The 22,649-nt window shown below is 44.7% G+C and overlaps 2 protein-coding genes across 3 annotated transcripts in view; one reads left to right on the top strand and one right to left on the bottom strand.

The window, feature by feature from the left end:
• Positions 1 to 10,696, bottom strand: part of LOC119432458 (protein aurora borealis) — an 85,570-nt gene extending 74,874 nt beyond the window's left edge. Inside the window, exon 1 of the mRNA XM_049658242.1 lies at positions 10,336 to 10,696. Within this exon, the coding sequence (XP_049514199.1) occupies positions 10,336 to 10,367 (32 nt within the window). The 5' untranslated portion in view covers positions 10,368 to 10,696. The remainder of the gene's footprint in view (positions 1 to 10,335) is intronic.
• Positions 10,697 to 11,056: 360 nt separating this feature from the next.
• On the top strand, positions 11,057 to 22,247 carry LOC119432986 (mitotic-spindle organizing protein 1). Of its 2 annotated transcripts, none has more exons than XM_037700125.2 (4): positions 11,057 to 11,139; positions 11,227 to 11,381; positions 12,854 to 12,923; positions 22,162 to 22,247. In XM_037700125.2, exons 1-3 carry the CDS (start codon positions 11,085 to 11,087, stop codon positions 12,881 to 12,883), a joined length of 240 nt encoding a protein of 79 aa, XP_037556053.1. In that variant the 5' UTR covers positions 11,057 to 11,084; the 3' UTR covers positions 12,884 to 12,923; positions 22,162 to 22,247. The 2 variants fall into 2 exon arrangements, with proteins under 2 accessions (XP_037556053.1, XP_049514526.1); XM_049658569.1 differs by lacking the exon at positions 22,162 to 22,247 and adding an exon at positions 19,781 to 20,471.
• The last annotated feature ends 402 nt before the right edge of the window (positions 22,248 to 22,649 follow it).

Below are 22,649 nucleotides of genomic sequence, written 5' to 3'. Positions count from 1 at the left end.
GTTGTCGGTGATGGAACAACCAATGGTCACTGACAATTAGAGAAAGAGAGAGCTACAAGCATATTACACATGCGTACTGCAAGTTTGGTTAGCGGGACGATTCTATATTGTCGATAAATTTTCTTTTTAGAGTGCTGTGCAGCTAGGTATTCCCAGAAAGAAATGCATGTTATGGAGACACACTCTTTGTTTCGAGATTTTGAGCACCTGACTGTTTCTTGCACTGTAAAGAAATCACGCTCAAAGTCTTCTCTGAGGGGTATACTCGTTGGCACTTCTATAATGATTATTCTAATGCAGCCTCACTCGCACCATGAACCCGACTCTTCACAGTAAAATGCAATGCCCTCTAGTGTATCGCACACTCGCAATTTTCATGCTTCAAACAAAGCAAACAACAATTCCCTGGATTGTTCCCTTACCAGATTTTCATGGTAAGAGAGAAATAGCAATTTGTTCTCGCATGAAAATAAAATTATTCTATCCGAGACACAGTGGAATGTATCCCTCGTCGCTGTCCGCAGCATTATCATTGCTATAAATTGCCAAGCGCATGTCATTCTTGATTCTCTTTATGGCCATTTGAGGTATGACACCTTCCCAGACGATGGCAGTTGGCGTCCTACAATGGCAAACTGCCAGCACTTGCATGAGCTTCATGCACCCACAAAGCACGGCTTCAGGATTGGAAGGTGGGAATTGAGATTGGGGGGCTGGGATTTGGACATCTATTTCTGTTTTGATGTTTTACTCGATTCTAATGGCATATCATATTTTAGTGAACTTTCCTGGAAAAAAAAGTGCGCATTAGAATCACATACCTGCAAACATTAAAATTTGTTAAATATTGTGGACACAATACCTAAAAGGAGGAGGGGGCTGTAGCATGCATTTTTTTAAAGCTTGCCCAGAGCACATACCTTTTGAGGGACACATTAACACTTTATTAACAAAGAGTTACTTTTCAATGCAGCACACAAACTGCAGCAAACTTGGAACTGCAAATAATGCCAAGCAACACACTGTTTTTAGAACACAGCAACTTCGGTGTAGCCAATTTCACCGGCTTCAGAAACTTGTTTGTATAAACTAGCTCAAAGCAAGTGCCCCTCTGGTGTCCTATCACCAACATAAGACTTCCAATGGAAGGTTCAGAGACCAATGAATGAAGTTTTCTTTGCAAACAGAAAGACTGACGCAACATTCGTAAAATAATAAAACCAGCCCAAATTCAAAAACATATTAAGAAAACTTTGGGAGACTTGGCAGGGATGCAATTGAGTAAATGCAGTACTGCGTTGCGTCTATAGTTAGTACTTCAAATGGACTTGACAGGGTGGTGTGGTTAGTCATTGCAGAGTGAGTGTGACTCGATGAAAAATGAATGCAAATGAATGACAGCAAATGAATCCTGTGCGAGTGTGCATGCCAGAATAAGATCCTGATGTAAACTCACAGTCACAGACCCTTTCTGCAAAGCCATGCATTGATGTGCAAAGAAACATAAGACTGATAATGACGTGCATAGAATTTATTTATTTATATACATTTATTTATATTTATTTATTTATATACAATACCTACAGCGCCCTCTAGGGCATTATTGTAGGGGGGAACATCAGAAATAAATCACAAGACATATACTATAAGTTAGGCAAATGATGCAGCATATAAATCATCTAAATACCTATGCACTATTTCAATAAAAAGCAAAAACAAAAACTAATATACAGTAAATATTACTATACAGTACTAATATTCAGTAAAAAGCAAGAACAAAACTAATATACAAAGATGAACAAGCATGTCACGCACAGACAAAAGAAGAACATCTAAATATAGCGATCTCGGCTAACATCGTTGGGAATAATCAACAAAAGGGATAAAACATGCAAGAACAAGCAATATTGCACTCATATTAACACGTGGTTCTGTAAAGCCGTTAGAAAGTATGTGGGAGGGGCAGTAGCAATTTGCGCAGGTAGACCGTTCCAGTCGTGCACGGTTCGTGGAAAAAAGCTGTATTTGAATGCGTTTATTCGGCAACTGTATTCGCGTGCCTTTAGTGGGTGGTCAGTGCGGGCGGAAATGTAGCTGGGCTCCTTTATGTATTTCTCTTTTCGATGCCAGTGTTATTGTTTAGAACATTATAAAAGAAAGAGAGTCTGAGGTATTTTCGCCGGTTTTCAAGTAACGGCCATCCCAACTTGTCGCGCAAACCAGAAGACCTCTTTTGAAAATTATAGTCGCCAGATACGAATCTGGCAGCCCGTTTTTGGACGCGCTCAAGTTCTTCAACGTTGAGCTTTGTATGCGGGTCCCAGGCGGCGCAAGCGTACTCGAGTATAGGACGAACACTTGAAATATATAAAGTTTCCTTTAGCTTAACGGGAGCATCCTTAAAGTTACGTCGGAGGAAGTTTAATGTGCGGCTGGCTTTCGCTGCGATATAGTTGACATGTGTATTCCAAGATAAATCAGTGGAAAAAATGACTCCTAAGTACTTATAAGTTGAGACAGCAGATATTTCTGTGCTACCAAGGAAGTAGTCTGCTTGAAGGAATTGTTTCTTTTTCGTAAACCGGACCAGATTACATTTCGAGAGATTCAGCGCCATATTCCATTTTTGGCACCAAGAGTACACGGAGTTGAGGTCATGCTGTAGTGTAACTGCATCTGCTTCAGAGGATATGGTGCGGTAGACACAGCAGTCGTCAGCGTAAAGTCGAACGGTACTTGAAATGTAGTCACTAAGATCGTTTATAAATATCAAAAAAAGAAGAGGGCCTAGAACCGACCCTTGCGGAACACCAGAGGTCACACCCACACTTACTGAACTAATACCGTCACAAACTACGCACTGTTTTCTTTCCATGAGGTACGCTTCAATCCAGGTTAGGAGTGTAGTAGGAATATTCAAAAGTGAAAGCTTCTGCAGTAATAGGTCGTGAGCAACTAAATCGAAGGCTTTCCGAAAATCTAGAAAAATACAATCAACCTGACCGGCAGAGTTTAAGGAAGCGGAAATATCATGGGTAAATTCTACAAGCTGTGTTTCACATGAGAAACCTGACCTAAATCCATGTTGTGTTGGACAGAAAAAATTATTGTTTTGTAGATGGCTGATTAACTGAGTATAAATGACATGTTCTAGTATTTTGCACGACACGCTCGTCAAAGATATAGGCCTATAGTTGCATGTTTTACTTCTATCACCACTCTTATGTATGGGAACAACATTGGCACTTTTCCAGTCATGAGGAAGTTCACCACTCTCTAAAGATTTTTGAAACAACACAACTAGATACGGGGCAACAGAAGCAGCACAATTTTTCAGAATGTAATTTGAGATGTTGTCTGGCCCCGGAGCAGATGTAAGTTTAACTTTCTGTAATAACAGCATAATTCCCCGTTGAGAAATTTCTATATCATCCATTCTTGTCAGGTTGCTTGAAGTTTGGAAGGGAGCGTGTCTTGTTTTTTGACTGGAAAACACCGATTGGAAATAGAGATTGAAACAGTTCGCTTTTCCGCTTGGATCCTTGCCATAATCAACTCCATCTAGTATCTCAGGTAAAGTGACACCGGTGTTTTTGTTGCTTTTAACATATTTCCAGACTTCCTTCGGGTTTGTCTTTAATCTCTGCCCTAGTGTGCTTAAGTATGCCATTTTTGCTTTCCGTATTTCCTTGGATAGGTTTTTGGTTTGTTTTTTCATCTCCGAGTACAGATTTAGTGCCGGCGAATCACAGTATCTACGAAAGAGGCTTTTCCGTCGGTTGACCATCACTCGCAGCTGCCTATTCATCCAACGCTTATCATCACGACGCTTAGCTGAAATGAAGCGGGACGGGATGAACGTGTGTGTCAGAGATAAGATTTTAGTTTTAAACAAGTTCCAGAAGGAATCAACATTCATAGACGGTCCGTGTGAAAGAAACTCGGGAAAAAACGCATCAAGTTCCGATGATAACGACGCATAATCCCCTTTTTCGTAAAGATAGACTTTGCGGGGTTGCGTGTGCTGCCGCTTCATAACTTTATACGATAATTGTGCTAGAACCACATCATGGTCGCTTATGCCTGGCAGTGTTATTACAGAGGACACTAAGTTGGGGTCATTGCAAAAAAATAAGTCTAGCACATTAGCGCTGGTAGCGCCCAATCTCGTAGGTGTTTCAACAAACTGGAATAATGAATGCGCATTGATCATTTCACGGAACGCAGTATACAGAAGGGATGAATTGCAAATTACTGGTTGGTAAGACGACCATTCCACGCTAGGCATATTAAAGTCTCCGGCAAGGATAATGTATGTTGCGTGTAAAGTTAATAATGCGTTGCTAAGTTGAAAAAATGATACTGGACTGGTGGAACCGGGAGGCCTATAAAAAGAACCAACTGCCAATGAAGTACCATCGCCCAGCAGTACCCTGCACCAGACTGCTTCACAGGAATCACCGTCTATGTTAACCGAAACGCTTTTCAAACTGCTATGAACAAGGATGAATACACCACCACCACGCGCATTGCGATCCTTCCGGTATGTGGTATAGGATGAAGGAAATATTTCACTATCGGTCATGTTGCTGTCCAGCCATGACTCTGTTCCAATTACCACATGTGCATTTGTCATTTCTAAGAGGGAGAGGAACTGATCAGTTTTGTTTTTTAAACTGCGACAATTAATGACAATGCAAACAAGGCCACTTTTAGTAACAGTTCGTGGGTTAGCTGAAGGGCATGGTGATGGCTATTCGTCTACACATGTTATACAGCCTGATTCAGTGTTGTACATGAAAGTTTTTTTATCCAGGTGTAGTTTATTAAAGCGCAGTTTCGGTTTTCCTCCGCGCTCTTTAGCAAACTGTATGAGCCTTTTTCTTTGTTCCCGAACATTGGGCGAATAGTCCTCGCTAATTGCCCAGTCTGTATCCTTTAGTTTTGCGGCATTTGAAAGGATTCGGTTCTTATCCTTAAAAGACAAGAATTTCACAATCAGGGGCCTCTTCTTGTCGGGCGCATATCGGCCTAGTCTATGCGCTCTTTCAATGGTCGCAGCGTCAACAGATATACTTAACTTCTCAGAACAAAAAGAGATAATGTTCCTCTCAGACTGTTCCCATGATTCGTTTACATTGTCAAGGATGCCGTAGAAAATTAGGTTGTTTCTACGTGACTGGTTCTCCAAGTCATCGTGTGATGACTGTAGTGACGTGCACGCGGCAGCAAGTTTTTCGGTAGTTTTCGATAATCGTTCTACCTCATGCGTTAGTGGGAGGACCAATGACACATTATCCTCAACGAGCTTGACTTTGTCGGTAAGTTTTGTTAGCTTATCTTCGAGCGCCTTTTGTTCAAGCCGAATGGAACGAAGTTCTTCCAGTATCACGGACTGCTGCTGCTGTATCGTTGGTATTTTCATAATAGTATCGAACATCTGCTTTTCCTGTTCAGGGGACAAAGGCCCCGGGTTTAGTTCTACGTCTCCCGCAAGCAAAAGCAATCTCAGAAAAAAAAATTTGTATCCTGAACAGATCGTGGTCACATCGTATAGCAGGCGTAAAAACATGCACACGGCCAAGTTGGGATCCGGCGCCGACTTCCTAAACGGTTTACCATTGACAGAAAGGTAAGAGTAACAAACCTGAAGAAAAACATGATGTAAGCGTCTAGCTGCCATGTCGGCGCCAGATCCCGGAGTGGGTGGGTACAACAGCTGCTTATGAAGGTCACGCATGTGTAGAGGGTCCCAGGGTTGCCAGTCGATGAAGCGTTCGAGCGCCGGTAGCGCTGTCAAGTCCAGCGGAGAAGCGTCGCTTGAAAAAGCCAGGCCAGCAGGGCAGACTTGCTCGGTAGACGCGACACCATTTAGCGCCAGGAACGTTGACATCGCGGCAGCATCGAGAACTGCCATCATTTGCAGCACCTGAAGAAAAACATGATGTAAGCGTCTAGCTGCCATGTCGGCGCCAGATCCCGGAGTGGGTGGGTACAACAGCTGCTTATGAAGGTCACGCATGTGTAGAGGGTCCCAGGGTTGCCAGTCGATGAAGCGTTCGAGCGCCGGTAGCGCTGTCAAGTCCAGCGGAGAAGCGTCGCTTGAAAAAGCCAGGCCAGCAGGGCAGACTTGCTCGGTAGACGCGACACCATTTAGCGCCAGGAACGTTGACATCGCGGCAGCATCGAGAACTGCCATCATTTGCAGCACCTGAAGAAAAACATGATGTAAGCGTCTAGCTGCCATGTCGGCGCCAGATCCCGGAGTGGGTGGGTACAACAGCTGCTTATGAAGGTCACGCATGTGTAGAGGGTCCCAGGGTTGCCAGTCGATGAAGCGTTCGAGCGCCGGTAGCGCTGTCAAGTCCAGCGGAGAAGCGTCGCTTGAAAAAGCCAGGCCAGCAGGGCAGACTTGCTCGGTAGACGCGACACCATTTAGCGCCAGGAACGTTGACATCGCGGCAGCATCGAGAACTGCCATCATTTGCAGCACCTGAAGAAAAACATGATGTAAGCGTCTAGCTGCCATGTCGGCGCCAGATCTGGTTTACAGTTTACAGACTGTAGGCCAGTCTATCAGATTTCCATGGCTTGTAGAAAAGTGTGCTAGACGAAAGAGCAGGCTTCTTAATGATAGATTACAGGAGCGCAATAGCAGTGTTAGGAATCATTAGGACGGCCACATTTACGTATGTTGGTGTGGGTGCGGCTGCCTGCCTTTGCTTGCCAATTTAGTTGTACTCGTCGCACACTACAGTCACACACTACAGTCGCACGCTACAATTGCAAAATGATGCATGAAATAATTGAAGTGGCCTTCTCCAGAAGGGTGGAATCGGCGTGTGTTACATCAGATGACTTATCACTTAAAAGAAATTGCGTTCTTGCAAGCAGAGACAGTGATGTTGGCAAAAGGAAAAATGGGTTTGGATGTATACAAGGCACGTGTTCTCTGCAATAAATCGGAAGCGGTGCACCATGGCGACTACTGCGTTTCCTTCTGTATCTCTGGCTTATGCGCTGCAATGCTTATGAAATAGAAATATTGCGAGCGCCACACATGTCCCGACTTTCACCTTCATCATCTTTACATAAGCCCAACAATCAGCATTGTTGGGAGGGCCAGCTTCACAAATATATGCTGTTAACCGAACATTTAGAGAGGCCCTGAAACCCTTTTTGATCATAGTAAGAAAATGTTGCCGATCTGTTAACGAGGCATCAATGAACGTGCAAGCCAAAAATTAGTGCACTGCATGCAGCACTGAATTTACAGTCTCATGTCAAAAGCCGCGAAAAATCACTCGCTCTTGCTTCTGCAATGTCATCACGCAGCAGCTGGACCCAGAACAGCTATTGGCTGATTTCGTGGTTGCGAGAACCGTTCTCAGTTATACATTCTTCTTCCTTCTGGGGTTTTGCGTGCCAAAACCAGTTCCGATTTTGAGGCACGCCGTAGTGGAGCACTGCGGATTAGTTTTGACCACCTGGGGTTCTTTAACATGCACTACAATTATTGCTCATTCGAGTTAGACTGAAAATGTCTGCGATCTCAAAAAGCCATTACATCTTTGCACTGCTGGTCTGTACGCAACAGCCACGCGTTGCTGCGCTCCATCGTCCGAGATCAAAAGCGTAGCATAGATACCACGGCGGCCATGGGATGCTGCTACGAGCTGTCTAGCCACCGAGACACATTCAACCTTTTGGCAGGGCCAGCGGAGCATTGCCCCCTTGCCATCTCCCTTGTGTACCTTCCAGTGCGCTAATAGAAAAGAGAGATTAAGCCCACTGATCGATCCGATAACTATGTCTTATTTGGCTTGAGCTTGAAGGACTTGAAAAGTTTTTGCAGCAGGAGATTCGTGAGGCGACGTAATTTAACAGTGATGTCATTCTACGATTAGTTAGCATTTCAGGGCCCTTCTAATTGGTGCTAGTTAGTTCCGGCGAAGCAAGCTGTCAATAAAAGAAGTCACTGCCGAGTTTGAGCAGGCTGTTTGGTTTGCACAACCCTACCCCCCTTAGCACAATGCATTTCTGTGGATACACAATTATCTCCTTGTCAGGATATGTTTATGGCAATTTGAATATCATTTGGCAACAAAGGTTTGGGATGCATAAAATCAGCACTAAAAGGCACTCGTTTTTTTTTTTTTTTTGTCAAACTTTCTTTGTTAGCGCAAATATCGCTACATACAGTGAGTAACCTTTGAAGGTAACCTAGCTAACAGAGCGGTTCTGTCAGACTGGAAGGTGGTTGCCATGCGGAGTCCCCCACTACGGCGTGCCTCATAATCAGAACTGGTTTTGGCACGCAAAACTCTATAATTTAATTTAATTTTTTAATGCGTAAGTCAGGTGATGTACATTCTCCCGACAATTACTGTCCCATTTCATTAACGTGCATTCCTGTCGAAATATTAGAGCCCATAATATACTCGCACCTTATAGATTTCCTTGAGTCTAATAGTTTTTCAGTAATTCCCAACACGGGTACCGAAAAACGTTTTCATGCGAAACAATTGCCATCTTTTACTAACGGCCTGTTCATTAATGCGGACCTGGGATTTGAAACAGATTGTATATTCATTGATTTCGCAAAAGCTTTTGATTTGGTTTCGCATGATTTGCTCATCTTCAAACTTAGCATGGATAAAACAATTTCTGTCTAACGGCGCCCAGTATGCGACAGCTAATAACTTCTCTTCTGTCCCTACTGCAGTAACATCTGACGTCCCGCAAGGGTCAGATCTCAGTCCTTTGCTCTTTTAAATTTACATTAACGACCTTTCTTCCTGTGTTTCCACTTCAGCTATCTGGCTCTTCGCAGATGACTGTGTAATCTACAAAAAGATTACTAACAATACAGATTCCCTCCAAGTTCAATGTGACCTCAACATGGTCTGTGATTGGTGCACTAATTGGCTTATGACACTTAACCCAAGTAAATGTAAAAGCATGCATATATCGAGGTGTTTTTCAACTCAAGTATGCCTACTTATTTCCTTAACAATTTTTCTTTACCCCTCGCTAACCGTTATAAACATCTCGGCATTTACATCACGTCTAATCTGTTCTGGGACACTCATATTGAACATGTGACTAGCAACGCGAACCGCATGCTTGGTTATTTGTGTCCAACATTTTTCCACTGTACCATCTCCCGTTAAGTTAATGCTTAACAAAACCCTCGTCCGCTCAAAATTAGAGTACGCATGCCCCATATGGGACCCCAGTCAAACATCTCTCATTATTGCCCTCGACGCAGTTCAGAATCGCGCCGCGCGTTTCATCCTGTCTAACTACTCCCGTCGTTCCAGCGTCACGTCCATGAAAAGAACATTAAACTTACCGCACCTTTCCCTCCACCACAAATGCTCCCACCTGAATCTTCTTCATAAAATCTACCACAACAATCAAGTAGTGAAGCTCTTTTTCGACCGCCTTGCTACGTTTCAGCTAGAACCGATCACCGCGTCAAAGTGAGCTTGCCATCGTGTCACACTAACTTATATCATGATTCTTTCGTACCAAGAACAAGCAAAGAATGAAACCACCTTCCCTCCTTCATTGCTGTCATGCAGATGCAGAACGATTCAAGATTGCCTCGGAAAATGCCTTGTAATGCTTTATCTGTTATTTCACTGCACACGTTTGTAACCATACCACTCTTTTCTGTAGTGCCTTCGGGCCTATAATAAATAAATAAACCCCGTGAGTGCAAGCGACTACTCTCGTTCGTATGCCTTGGGTTCACGCTTTATTTTTTTATATTTTTTGTGTATATTTTTCTTTCCTGTAGCACTGTGGTTTTTGCAGAGCGGTTGTGTCGAAATAAGATTAGCTTCCAGCCCACTGTGATTGCAGATCAGGGAGCGCGCTTGCGTCGGAACATCCGGGAAGTTGCTTCGCGCGTGTAGTTGCACCGAACCAGTGACGTAGCCAGAAATTTTTTCGGAGGGGAGCACGTTCACGGTGTGCCACCCCCTGGCCACGCCACTGCCCATAACAGTAATCTAGGGAACGTGCAAGTCCAAAACGCCATTTATGAAAACAAAAAACTCGAAGTACTGTGATCTCTAGTGCAAAGGTGACGATAGGATTGGTGGGGGAGGGGAGGAATCCGAGCCGCGACATGATTAGTTTGCTGCATCAATAAAAAAACTACATAGGAGTCTGCTAAATTATGTGCAATGTAACTCGTCAGCGGCGGCTCCACACGAATGTTTCCCAGTGTAAATGCCTTGCTTTCCAGAAAAACAAAGAATACACCGTATCAACACGGTACGTGACAACCGCGGCTGAACTTCAATGGAAGGTCAAAGAACTTACCGCACGGAAGACTGCTTATTAAAATCGTTCATTGGCACTGTTCCCCGAACACGCTGCAGTCTTTCCAATATCCCCAGACTCCTTGTTGTGCTTCGACGATGCACAGCGAAACCGGACTCGCGAAGCGGGCAACGAATGTCAAGAAGTCGTTGCCGCAGAAAGGCGCATGTTTTCAGTGACAAGGATGAGGCGTCTTCGTGGGACGGTGTTGACGGCCTCAGAGGTAGTCTTCGACCACAACCGTAATTGTGATGGGTCGGGTAAAACGAAGCCCTATCACAGTTTGACTAGTTCAACACGAGTGAACCGACCCGACGTGCTTCGGCGTATCTATTGTTGTCCCCGCCACGCGCCATCGCCAGCCATCGCACCGTCCCGGGAATTTAAAGGCACCGCGGCATCGCCGGTGGCGCGGGTAAGCCGCTGCAGATTACTCTTTTGAAGCAGCCAATCACGTTTGCCGTCTTTAAATAAAAGAGCCAATCAAAGGCGGCTTGATTGGCTAAGCCGCAAACGACTCGCAATGGCTCATTCTAGTAGTGCAGAGTTTCGTTTTCGGTTGAGATAACGTTTATGCAGCAAATATTTAATATATAAAATAACTTTAAACCTTGAACAAAAGTTTCAATAAGGGTTGCCTTCAGTAGAACTCTTATAATGGCGTTTTAAACAAATAAACAAGATCTAAATGCGAAGAAAACGCAACTCGGACTTGGCATGACTTGGCTGCCGATTAAAAGACGTGAAAGATGGCGGCACCCAGTGGTGATGATCGACGGAATGCTCTCAAGGAAACTTTCGATGGTTCGTACAGGTTTCTCTCTTACTGGCCGTGCGCTTTCTTTCCAGTACAACGGAAGTAAACAACGTGCGTCAAATCTGTTCGTGCAGTGCTGCTGGAAATGTCCCAGCTGCTGAACACAGGCCTGGACGCGCAGTCGCTGGCGCTGTGCGTCAAACTGTGCGAGACTGGCGCGAACCCCGAAGCTCTGGCTAACCTCATCAAGGAGCTGCGCGCCCGAACAGCGCCCAACGTCACCACTTGGGTCAGTGTGATGTCTTTAGCAACGGGACAGTTCGTTTTCTGGCCTTTTTTAAACGCCGCTGTTTCCTATACGCTGCGATTGTCATGCATGCCGGAGCGTTTGCATGCATACCCACAAAACAAGACAATTTAGTACAAGCAGTGCAAGTGGCTTTGCTATTTCAGGCTTGTTGCGTTTGCACAGCCGTTGGTGGTTACAGGTGGTTTATTAAATACAAAGAGTAAGGAACATCGCAACCGCAGCGTTGGACGAAGCACTGACAAGCGTTCGCCGTCTGAGGCGCACTCATGCCCAATCGCCAGTGCAACTAGCGCGTGAACTTCATCGTCGCCATCTTCTGAGACGACACATCAAGGCTTGTATGCAAACTACCTGGATGTCAGAGCAGTGTGTACTACACAGCCAGAATGCGAGCCCATTCTTGGCTGGTTTGTCATGTGCTTCCTGACAGTTCCTTTTCGACACCACCGGGTTTGACATACACGAAAAACTCTTCTTATTGAGCACTGCGGTTGCGATGCATTTCAGCTTGTTAACCATGTGTTCCGCCTTTCTGATCGCGAGGTATGACGACCACAGTATTCTAAAACTTGACCTTTGAGGTACGATGTTCTCACGTCAGTTTTTATGCATACATCAAGCCGCAGTCCCGGAGAGCATGTAAGATATTCGCACTTGCAGTGCTTTGACAGAACTCTACAGACTTGGAAAGCTCCTGTACATCCATTCCTGACATTCCATGACGCTTTGTACACTCGTGACTACGCAAAGCCACAGCCCACACATGCACGATTAATTTTCTTCATTAATTTCCATTCACTTTCTGTCTTATTCAAATGTGTTTTCATTGTGTGAAGGAGCCAAAACCTACTGGGTGCAGTTTGGATGCCACCTATAACCTGTGCGAGAGAAAAGTGACGACCCGGATTGCAATATGAGTAGTCAACGTGGCAAGGTTACCCCAAACGTGGACGCTACATTCCACCTGATCAGCTCCACACAGCGAAGGCTAAGGCTCCCGTCAGCCAATCGGTAACGAGTCGGCTATGTGTTCCAGATAATGGAGGCGGGCTCACCCGTTGTGGGCTACTAATCGTTCCGTGATGCTTCCATTCAGTCGGCATCATGCAGGAGGCTGTCAGAGCTGTACAGTGGAGTAGCCCTTCTTCTGGTTAGCTGGCAAAGCCCTTTGCTTCCTATGCACTGCGCAGAGTTGCTAAGAGGTAGCATAGGGCACAGCGGGTGCGAGTTCGCAGCTGATAGTGTGCGTTGAAAAATGCCTAAAATGGGGCCTAGTTCCTCGCAATGTAGCATGCACCGTAGACAGGGCAACAAATGGGGCAAGGATATAGTGGCTAGCACGGGAGCATAATCATATGTGGCTGCCTATGACCTGTGACACCTTATTTGCAGGTTTCAGCAGTGAAACTTTGCAGTTTAATGTGTGACTTATTGTCAGTTCTCTTGTGCAGAGCCTGCGCCCTGAACATGCTGAGCGCTGACGGAGTACATCTTCTAGTTAAAACGCAGCCGGCCTGCCAGGTGAGTTCGTTTGGCAAAATGGTTGCTAGCCGGGCTTGTGGGTACAACGACACACTATGGCAAACAGTGCGAAAACGGCGCCCGTGTCGTCTGTTCCCTTCATCATATTACCGTTTTCGCACTGTTTGCCATAGTATGTAGTTCGGTTGGGTTGATGGATGTGGTGAGAATATTTGACATTTCAAATATGAAAGGAAAGCTTTTGCTTTGAATCGAAACAGCTGAGTATTATGGGGAATCCAGCTTTTTTCTGTTGTAGGCAACATATTGGAACACGTGCGTGAATGGTTGCAAGGAAATAAAAGCAAACTAAATTGAAATGCTTGAACATAGAATTGGTTCAACAGGCCCATCTTCTACTGTTCTGTATGCTTGCACAACCTCATCTGCACAAGTGCTGCTGCCCCCTGAAATGTAGGCATCCGGCCTGATGGGTAGAGCATCACAGTGCATTTAAAACATTGCAGCACACTATATTTATTTATTTATTTATTTGCTCAGAGGCATTGCGGGGAGGACTGGTATAATGAAAATACAACATATGCAACAAGGTCACTCCAGTGCAAGTTGACATAGTGAATAATGTGTTGCCTGAGGTTATAGCACCTTTTCTAAAAGAAACATTCAGAAGAAACCTCAAGCCAGTTTAGACTGCAAGAGTATTTATCCCAAACTATTTACTTTTAAGGGAGAGATTATTAGTTAATAGGTGAGGGTTAGTCACCCCTTGCCTGAATTTTGCACCTAAACAGAAGCTCTGCTGAATTCATTGTGGCATCAGACATCTGAGAGAAATTTATGTACTTCAGCCGTTGTGGTTCAGGAAATGTCACCAAAGCTTGCCATATAGAGTCATCTTTTACATCCCAATGCATTGTAGTGTTTTCTTTTTGTTGACAATCAATTATTTAACCTTAGATAGATGCTGTCAAAGTGTGTGATAACACAGAGCTGGTGCAACATTCTAAAGGCAACGTAGCCACTCATCTACTTTTCAATTTTACAAAGCCTCAACTCGGGGAGAGGCTGACGTTTTTGCTACCCAAGAAGTGCAGTCGACCAATTTACAGTTGGCGACAACCTAAAAATGCAGTGGCAGATACAGCGCTGTCGAATTCGTAAGAATTTCTTTAAATTTCCCAGCCAATGACATTTGCTCATTTACGTGACGTCATGAGAGGCGAGCTTAATTTAAAACGGTGCCTTGGGAGCTATGTCTTGAAGAGCAGAGGTGCAGAACGCAGGTACAGTGGAGCTCAATCTAAATTCCTAGGGCATCACTGAGTATGCCATATCTTCATCGTTCTATTGCGCTGTGGCAGGCACGGTGACACTCGAAGTTAGTGGAAAACAAGGAACATGCAACAATGAAGTGCAAACTGTCAACTTAAGTTTTATTCAAAGAGAAAGAATTCGTAGCTGCTATCAGCAGCTGCAGTTTGCATACACAAATCGCAAAAGAAGGAGACAGAAGGAAGATGAAAGCATAGATCTGACGCACTATGACTCATTTGAGTCATAAAAAGGAATGAGAGTTGGATTTGAAGGTAAAAGAGTGACACTGACGGCTCACTTATGCAAGCTTCTGCACCAGCTACAACCATGGAAAATGCTTCCCTTATCTCTCTTGCCACTTTTTTTCTTGCTTCTGGGCAGAACTTCCGTTCTGTCAAAAGATGGTGCACAACCTCAGCTTGTGCAGAGGAAAATTAGTTTTGAAGAGAGACTCGGGAACATGGATCAATATAAATGGGCGCCTAAAGTGCACAAGTATCTGTACCTGAAAAGCTTGGGCACAGAATGGAGGAAGAGGTCAAGAAAGTTGGCAACCAAATACAGAGTAATTGAAAATGTAAATATTTAGACAACCAGGAGTCATCAGAAAGAGGAGTTATCAGAAAGAAAGCTGAGAGAAACAGAAACAGCGAATTGGATGCGAAGAATGGACACAAAAAAGACCATGGAGATTTGCAAGAATGGGAAGAAAGAAATTAGAAGGGAAATCACCACTGTAACACAAAGGGCAGTGCCTTGCTATTGGAGGCTCGAGCAGGTTGCCTAAAACATACCGGAGCAAATATTCGCAACAAGATGAGGCATGTGTATGCTGCAGCAAAAATCTGGAAACCACTCAGCGCATCCTAATGGATTGTGAAGGGATTCACCCAGTGAGACCTGAAGGTAACATACACCTTCCAGAGGGGTTTGGATTTAAAGTGGACGGAAGCATGAACTGGTCAGCTGTCGAGATAAGCAAGAGACATTTGCAGTATTGGTGGAAGAAAAGCAGGGAAGAAATTGATATGACCGGATCCGTTACAGGCATAGGTAGCGATATCAGGCAGATATAAAAGTCGTTAGGAAAAAGAAAAGGTTGTGGAGATGTATAGAATGCTAGAATGAAATACGTGTACAGTATACCTGATTAAACCAAGCAGGCTAGGTGACTATTTGTCACCACTCCGTTTCAAAGAGGATGCCAATAAATCATTGTCATGCAATGCGCAGCCAAGTTGTTCGGTGCATTAACTAGGCTGACAGCGTATCTATGCTCCCCGAGCCTCTCGTTTCAGCGCTGACTTCTTTGTCCAACCGAGTCCGATTGCACGAGAGTGGTATCTGATACACAACTCTCTCATCACAGGGGACAAATTTGTGTATATTTAACACCACAAGACCTATCATCCACTCCTTCTTTCTTTGTTTGGTTCACTTTTGTGTAAAGAACCTGAACTTGTGCGCTGCTAAAAACTTGACTGACACGTCATATTTTCAAACGACTTTCTTAAAGGAACTGACAACTGATTTTTATGGACCCAGTTTTTTATGGCGCAACGAAAAGCTCACCCTCAGTAGTGTTTACACCTGCAGCGGTTACTTCCAAAAGCGCGCGGATATTTTCTAAGCAGAATTTTTCGATCTGAGCAGCCTCTAAAAAAATGAGTCCCTCCTCCATCAACGCTGAGAAGTGATAGCGATGCCGATAGCCCGCCTCGAAAATTGTGAAAGTCGCCCATCATCCTGCTTTCACTGGAGGGAGTGCAACTGTAGTTAACCACCTATATTGTCACCTTTCCAACCACTTTTAAAGGTAAATAGACTGGTACAATAAGTTTGCGTTGTTGTACAGACCTTTCTTATAGTTGTACCGCGTTTTTTCCCAAGTACACGCCTACGTCATGGCTAGCTGGCCCCCGGTTTCGTTATTCTGTTGATATACAAGCCAGACCAACTCATCGAAGGCGAAGGCAGCGCTACTTTTCTGCGCACTACAAACGAAGGCTTACCTGCACATTGTAAGTTAGAAAAAAATAGAATCTACATTTCAATATTAATAGAAAGACCAGTAACCACGTACACTAGTAGAAAGTCACGTGGTAGACCTCATAAGTACGTTCATATTCTTGCCGCGTGGGGTGCCAAAGATCATTTTTCGCTGACTTTTAGTGAAGAATAAAAAATAAAAATCCACGTTTAACCCTTTGCGGTCCGTTGTCGGGCACGGCTCGACAACGCAACACGGCCGTAGCGGTTCGCTGTCAGGCACTGCCCGACAAGGGTGTTAGGGGATTAAATTTCGCGGTTTTTCTCACTGCGATTCGTGCGCATCCTTTGTATACATGATGTGCCATCTCTTGAGAGATAAATAAACTTTGTTTGTTGAAGTTTACTTCTCTTTGCACTAGGGTGCAGCACATTGTTCAGCACGGCTTCTGGATACCAGAGCGTTCTCACTTGCGCATGGAACAGCACGTTCGCGCGGTTCACTGATAAGCATGACCACTTTTTCATCGCGTGCGTTTTACGGTGGCGCATTTAGTGAAAGCTTCTAGAGGTTTCCATTGTCAATAGGCTTTATTTTGAGGTGCACACAGCTGCAGAATCATGCTGAGAAAGAACAGCGACACCTGCAGTACCGCCGCAACCTCACCCTACAGCTGGTGGGTGACGTGAGGGCTAGAGCCAAAAAACAGGGCCTGTCTGTGCGGAAGGATTGCGAGGAAAGGCTAGATGGAAGGAGCCATTTCATGTACAAGCTCCCAGGCCGAAATAGCAAAGACTGTGCTGTTTGTAGCGATCGAAAAGCAAACAGAGGCAGGAGGGAAACTGTGTTTTTTTTTTGCAAAACCTGCTGCAACAACCCTGGCCTGCACCCAGAAAAATGCTTTGAGCGGTATCACACGCTGCTCAAATATTGGTAGAGGAGTTGCCTGCGGAATGCAGAAGAAAAAATAAATATCCTATGAGTTTTTCGTCCACAGTTTGTGGTTTTCATCGCGATGCTATAAACTGGCAAAATAGTTTCGGACCGGGACAGCCGGAAAGTGGGTAAAAGTTTCGGACTGCAAAGGGTTAATGAGAAAAACAGGGCCCTATCAAGCCAATACGATAGATGATCTTTCCATCAGCGGGGTTCTCTCAATTCATGTTCTGAGCGGTTGTCTGGCCCTTTAAACGATGAAGCTGCACCAACTAAGCCCTTTTCAAGCTGTGCTTACGTTTATGCCATACCTACCAACTCTCAAAATTTCCCATAAAGGTTACGACTTTGGGCTTGGTATAGTATACGATTTTACGAATGTTCCATTAAATTTTACACGTGGTGTTTCTTGCCTCTTTCGTGGGAGAGTCCTGGAGATAGCAGGCTGTGCCACAAATGCACTGGGTAGGTGCTGCTTTTCACTAAACGCTTTAGCGAGCTGCTCCATGAATGCACTGAGTATGTGCCACTGAGTGTGCGGCAAGGGAGGGAAAAATTCTCAGCGTTCGAAGGCACCTGTGCACCACGCTTCTCGTCTTGAAGAAAAAAAAAAGTTTTTTTAATAATTGCATTTTTTTTTAGATGGTGCAGTCTTTTTTCTGGACCGTTCCCATCGGTATGTGCAGTTTAAAAAAATTTTACCAACAATTACGATATTCCCTAATGCAAATTTTGAACGCAGCTCTTTAGGTGTTTTGAATTCACGATATATTATGACAAAAAATTTGATTCTGAACGACAGGGTGCTTTCCACGGCGGCACTGAGTCTCTGCTCGTGTAGCTTGTTTAGCAGCAGCGGTAAACGAAGCATTTTCACTGGTTGCATCGCTCATTGTTGAGAAAGAAAGTGTGAACAAGGGAACGCGTGGTTCGTGCGGAGCGTATTCTCTAGTGGCAGCGCAGACGAAGTAGCGCATGCGCAGTGGGTCAGAAGCCTACGCCAGCACATTGTTTCCACACTGGCTGCATGCCTGGTTTCCGCCGGCACTCCGCATTCCTCCTCACCCTTTCACCATACCCTTCTCCGCTTTCACCTCCTGGATGCGGTGCACCCTCCTCTCCGCTTTCCTCCTCGCACCATTCATCCCATGGTGCGCTCTGCGTTAGCTTTCATCTTTCGATGTGCTCGTTCGCTTGGTTACGCTGCCGACGCTCGCCACATGAACAGGCGCTTAAGAGCTGCGCTCTAAAAATTGCAGCAGAAGCCATCTCACGATAGCTGTTGAGACTAGTGCGTGAGCATTGAATCAATGTAGCCACGGAACGTATTGCCACTGTCGAAACAAGTTATGTATAAGCCGTGTACTACAGCAAGACTCCTCTTTCGCACTTCCCTAACAACACTTGGCACCATCTAGCTCTGCTTCCGCACAGCCTGGGGTGCAATCCAAAATGCATGGCACATTGGTGCATGCGTACGCTGAGAAACGTGTCATGTTGCAATGAGGCTCCTTGCGCATCTTTCTGAACGTGTTGTGCCATTGAAAGATGCTGCAGAGAAGTCCACGAGTGGCCTCCGAAACGAGAAGCGTGGCGCATCGGTGCCTGTGAACACTGAGAATTTTTCCCTCGCTTGCCGCACACTCAGTGGCACATACTCAGTGCCTTCGTGAAGCAGCTCGCTAACGTGTTCAGTGAAAAGCAGCACCTACCCAGTGCATTTGTGGCACAGCCTGCTAATGCATCGAGTTTCTATCTTTGAGGAACCTTTGTGACGTGGGTTTGATTCCGCTCAGCATCAGAGAAATTTCAGCATTGGCACATTCCCCGTGGCACATACCTAATTACCCAAGTTGGCATCAGACGTTGATTGAACTAGCCGCACACACCTACTGGCGCATACCCAGTGCTCTAAGTAGGTGTCAAATAGTTTGTAGCAGCACCAACGAGGCAGTGCACAGAGCTGCTGCCGACGCCGTCCGCATTTGCGCCGAACGCGAGCAGTGTCCGTGACTGCAGCCGATGCCTCTGGCGGCGGCTCAGTGAATTTTGACCAGAGAAGAACTGGACACTCAAGTAGCGTCGGAAGTCGCTGCCTCTTCTCACCTTGCAACGTTTCAATATAAGTTCCTGTTGTAGCTTTGTGCTTACTTGTGTTTATGCAAGTAAGCACAAATCGGAGAACTCGACGACTGTCCAGTTCTTCTCTGGTCGAAACCTGCCGAGCCGCGGCCAGAGGCATCGGCTGCGATCACTGACACCGCGCGCGTTTGGCGCGAACACAGGGAAACGCGGACGGCGTCGGCAGCAGCTCTGCGCATTGTCTCTGGTGCTGCTACAAGTCTCTTCGAACAGCGGTACCAACCCAGTCCTGCATCTACAGTGACCCATGTTGGCGTGAAAGAGGTTCGTTTAAGAGCGGCACGTACATTGCCACCTACGCAGTGACCCAAGTTGGTCCTGTGGTTGGTTCCGAACCTTGTTACCTCAGCACAGCGGCCCGATGCGCTACCCATTTGACCATCATTTACCAGGTGACCTGGGTAGGTGGGAAAACAGTTAGATACAATGACAGACCGACCTAACTTGACTGACTGACTTTTCATTGGAAGGCCTTTCAGCATTTAATTTACATGCCGCACTTGCTTGTTTTCAGTGCCCAAATCTGGTGAGGTGCCCTTTAACGATAAAGAAAAAGGAAGTCATCGTATAACACTCCTGTGGTAGGTTGGCACGCTGATGCTAGATACTGGATTTTCATCTCAACTCCTGCTATTTAAAATGCACTTCAAAAATGCTTCTCTTTGTCTGTGACAGCACAGTGATCTAGATCGAATTAGTTTCAATTTCTACAAAACCTGACCACAAAAATATGATTAAACTGCTTCAATACAATTCCACATGCATCCAGGAATAATGCTATCTTACGTAATTGCTTTCAAGTTAACTTTGAAAGCAATTGAAGGTAATGTGGATCATAATTTGTAAGGGGAAGGACGATGACATTGGGTGAAGACGATGTTGTCTGCATTGCAGAAAAGTTGCTTGAGAAGGTAGTGCCATTATTTGAGGAGAAAGCAACATGGTGGTGTTTCTGTGAAAGCAGCAGGCTTTCACAGTAAATGATTTCGGAGCCAGAACAACATTCGTAGTGATCTTTGATAACCTTGAGCACCCTTGAATATGAAGTGAAACTGCCACATTCAAGCCCTTGAAAGCCTTTCAGGACTGAAAGTTTCATAGAGTGCTTAAAAATTCTATAATTTTACTTTCAGCTAAGCTTAGTGGATTTTATCTGTGTATCTGAAGACGGAGGTTCACGCAAGCCTGTGATTCGATTAGTATCTTATGGCGTTTTTCACTGGTCGATCTGGAGCAGGATTTTTTGCTCCACGGCTGCGAATCCGAATTTCACTGGTCAAGCTGGAGCGGGTTCGCGCTTTTCACTGGTCGATTCGGATCAACTCGCTCCACGCCGGATCGCTCTCACTTGCTCCGCAGCCGAGGCGCGGATTCGGGCGGAAATAGGATGAGAGGTACGTCACTTCCGCTCGCTGGGGGTCGGCGATCTTGGTGGCCATGGAAACATGGAGAGCGGAAGTCGATTTTTGTGACGTGTGTGCGCAGACTTCCGGTACGATCCAGCGTGGAGCATTTTCGCTCTCCACTGGCAGATTAGGGTTGGTGAATTGCGAGCTGCTCGCTCCAGGATTTCGGCGGCCGCTCCAGATCGACCAGTGAAAAACGCCATTAGTGGTTGGGTTGTTTGTAGTGGCTGATGATGGTTTACTTGAGAAAGGCTCAATGAGCACTTCTTCATTGTTTAGTTTGGTGTGCAATAAAATAAATATTTGCTTGTTTTTTAAAATAGTGCTTTCTTTTCTAGTCAGACAACATGGTGCTTTAATCCTTGAAATGTGTTTTCAGGACTGAAAGTCCTTTAAAACCATTTTTTTTTTTCAGAAGCTACTACAGACCCTGCAGCGTAATCACTGAAATGTACTGATTTTTTTATTAACCGTTATTTTTTTTTCAGCTTATTTGGCATAGCAACAGCTCAAATTTGCAGAAATTTGCACAGTCCATGACATCATGCTGATGTCAGCAGCGTTAGGTTTTAATGTTAAATTTGAAAGAGGGAGTCTGGCCATCATTTTCTTTTCTAGTAATTGACTTCTTTTTTCCCAAGAAGTTCGAATACACTCGCAAAAGCAATAAATTATGGTTTCATTTTATCGTGCACACTATTTCAGGAGTGCCACCTTCATCTCACCTGTTTGTTACATGTGTGTTCATCGTATCAGTGTGGCGTAGCATTCCCGACAGGATATTCCTACCCGATTCACAGCATTAAAAAAAAAATCAAAATGTGCACAAGACTATATGACAGTTATTGTTGTGGCACAACATTACATCATAAGACGTGTTAATTCTAAGAGTATAGAGCTTTCGGGTTGTGTCTTAGCTGGTGAAAGCCGATGAAACATTTCTTTTTAGTGTACTTTAAAGAGACACTACAGTGGAAATAAAGTGAAGCCTTGAGAAGAGGCTTATTAAAAAGCCACAAAAGAAATTCAATAAAAGACAGGTGGCATCACTGCTTTAAAGGTCTTGCACCAGCTCACTGTGAAGTCATGCATTTTGACAGCATGCTACGACTTAGTTAACTCTTAATTGGTTAATGTGGACTAGATTGTGTTGTAAAGGAGCCAAAAACGGAGCTTGGGTAGTTACGAGAATGTTTACTGCGCCCCAACTCACTCCACTTCCCTGAATGCGAAACATACTATACTTTGAAATGCATGACGTCACTCTGATGTATGGCCACTGATGTTTCAGTGCAAAATTGGTAAAATGGAACTCTGCCCTTGATTTTTTTTCGTATAGTGATCAGTGTCATATTGTGATATTCACGAAAGTAGAGTCTTAATTAAATGAATACTTTATGAGTATAAACTAGTTTAGTGAGTCTCCATAGTGTCTCTTTACCATTTGGCCCAGCCTGTCCAAGATGTCAATCTGAAAACTTTGTTGCAGATTACTCCAGGAGTGGCCATGGTTACCCCTGCTCGCTACTCTGCAAATAAACGAGAACAGCTTTGCGTAGCTGCTTCAAAACTTTGTGGCACCTGCACGTTTTGGCCTCTGTGTGTCCACAAGTGGACCGTGAAGAAGCGGCCAGCAGCATATAAGTTGTTTCCGAAATGCACTTGAAGCTTTTCTCACGTGCTGTCCATTCAATGTAGCATAACAGGATAATTGTTACTTTTACTGGGAGTGCCCAGACCTCTACTCAACTCCAGGTAGCAGAAAATGTTGTGAACATTGTCACCAAACAGTGACATCAGATGTTGAAATATACGCAACCTTTTTATTTGCCTTCCTAATTTATTTTCTGACACATCTCAAGACAGTTTTCTTTAATTTTAGAAACCTTGAACAATTCATTTGCAGCAATAAAGGATTGCATTGCAACGTCAAGGTGTTGAAAATGTTTTTGGAAGATCTAAAAGCATATGTATGCA

Source organism: Dermacentor silvarum, chromosome 11 (assembly GCF_013339745.2).
Source record: "Dermacentor silvarum isolate Dsil-2018 chromosome 11, BIME_Dsil_1.4, whole genome shotgun sequence".
Classification (NCBI taxonomy): domain Eukaryota; kingdom Metazoa; phylum Arthropoda; class Arachnida; order Ixodida; family Ixodidae; genus Dermacentor; species Dermacentor silvarum.
This window is presented reverse-complemented; position numbering and strand designations above follow the sequence as displayed.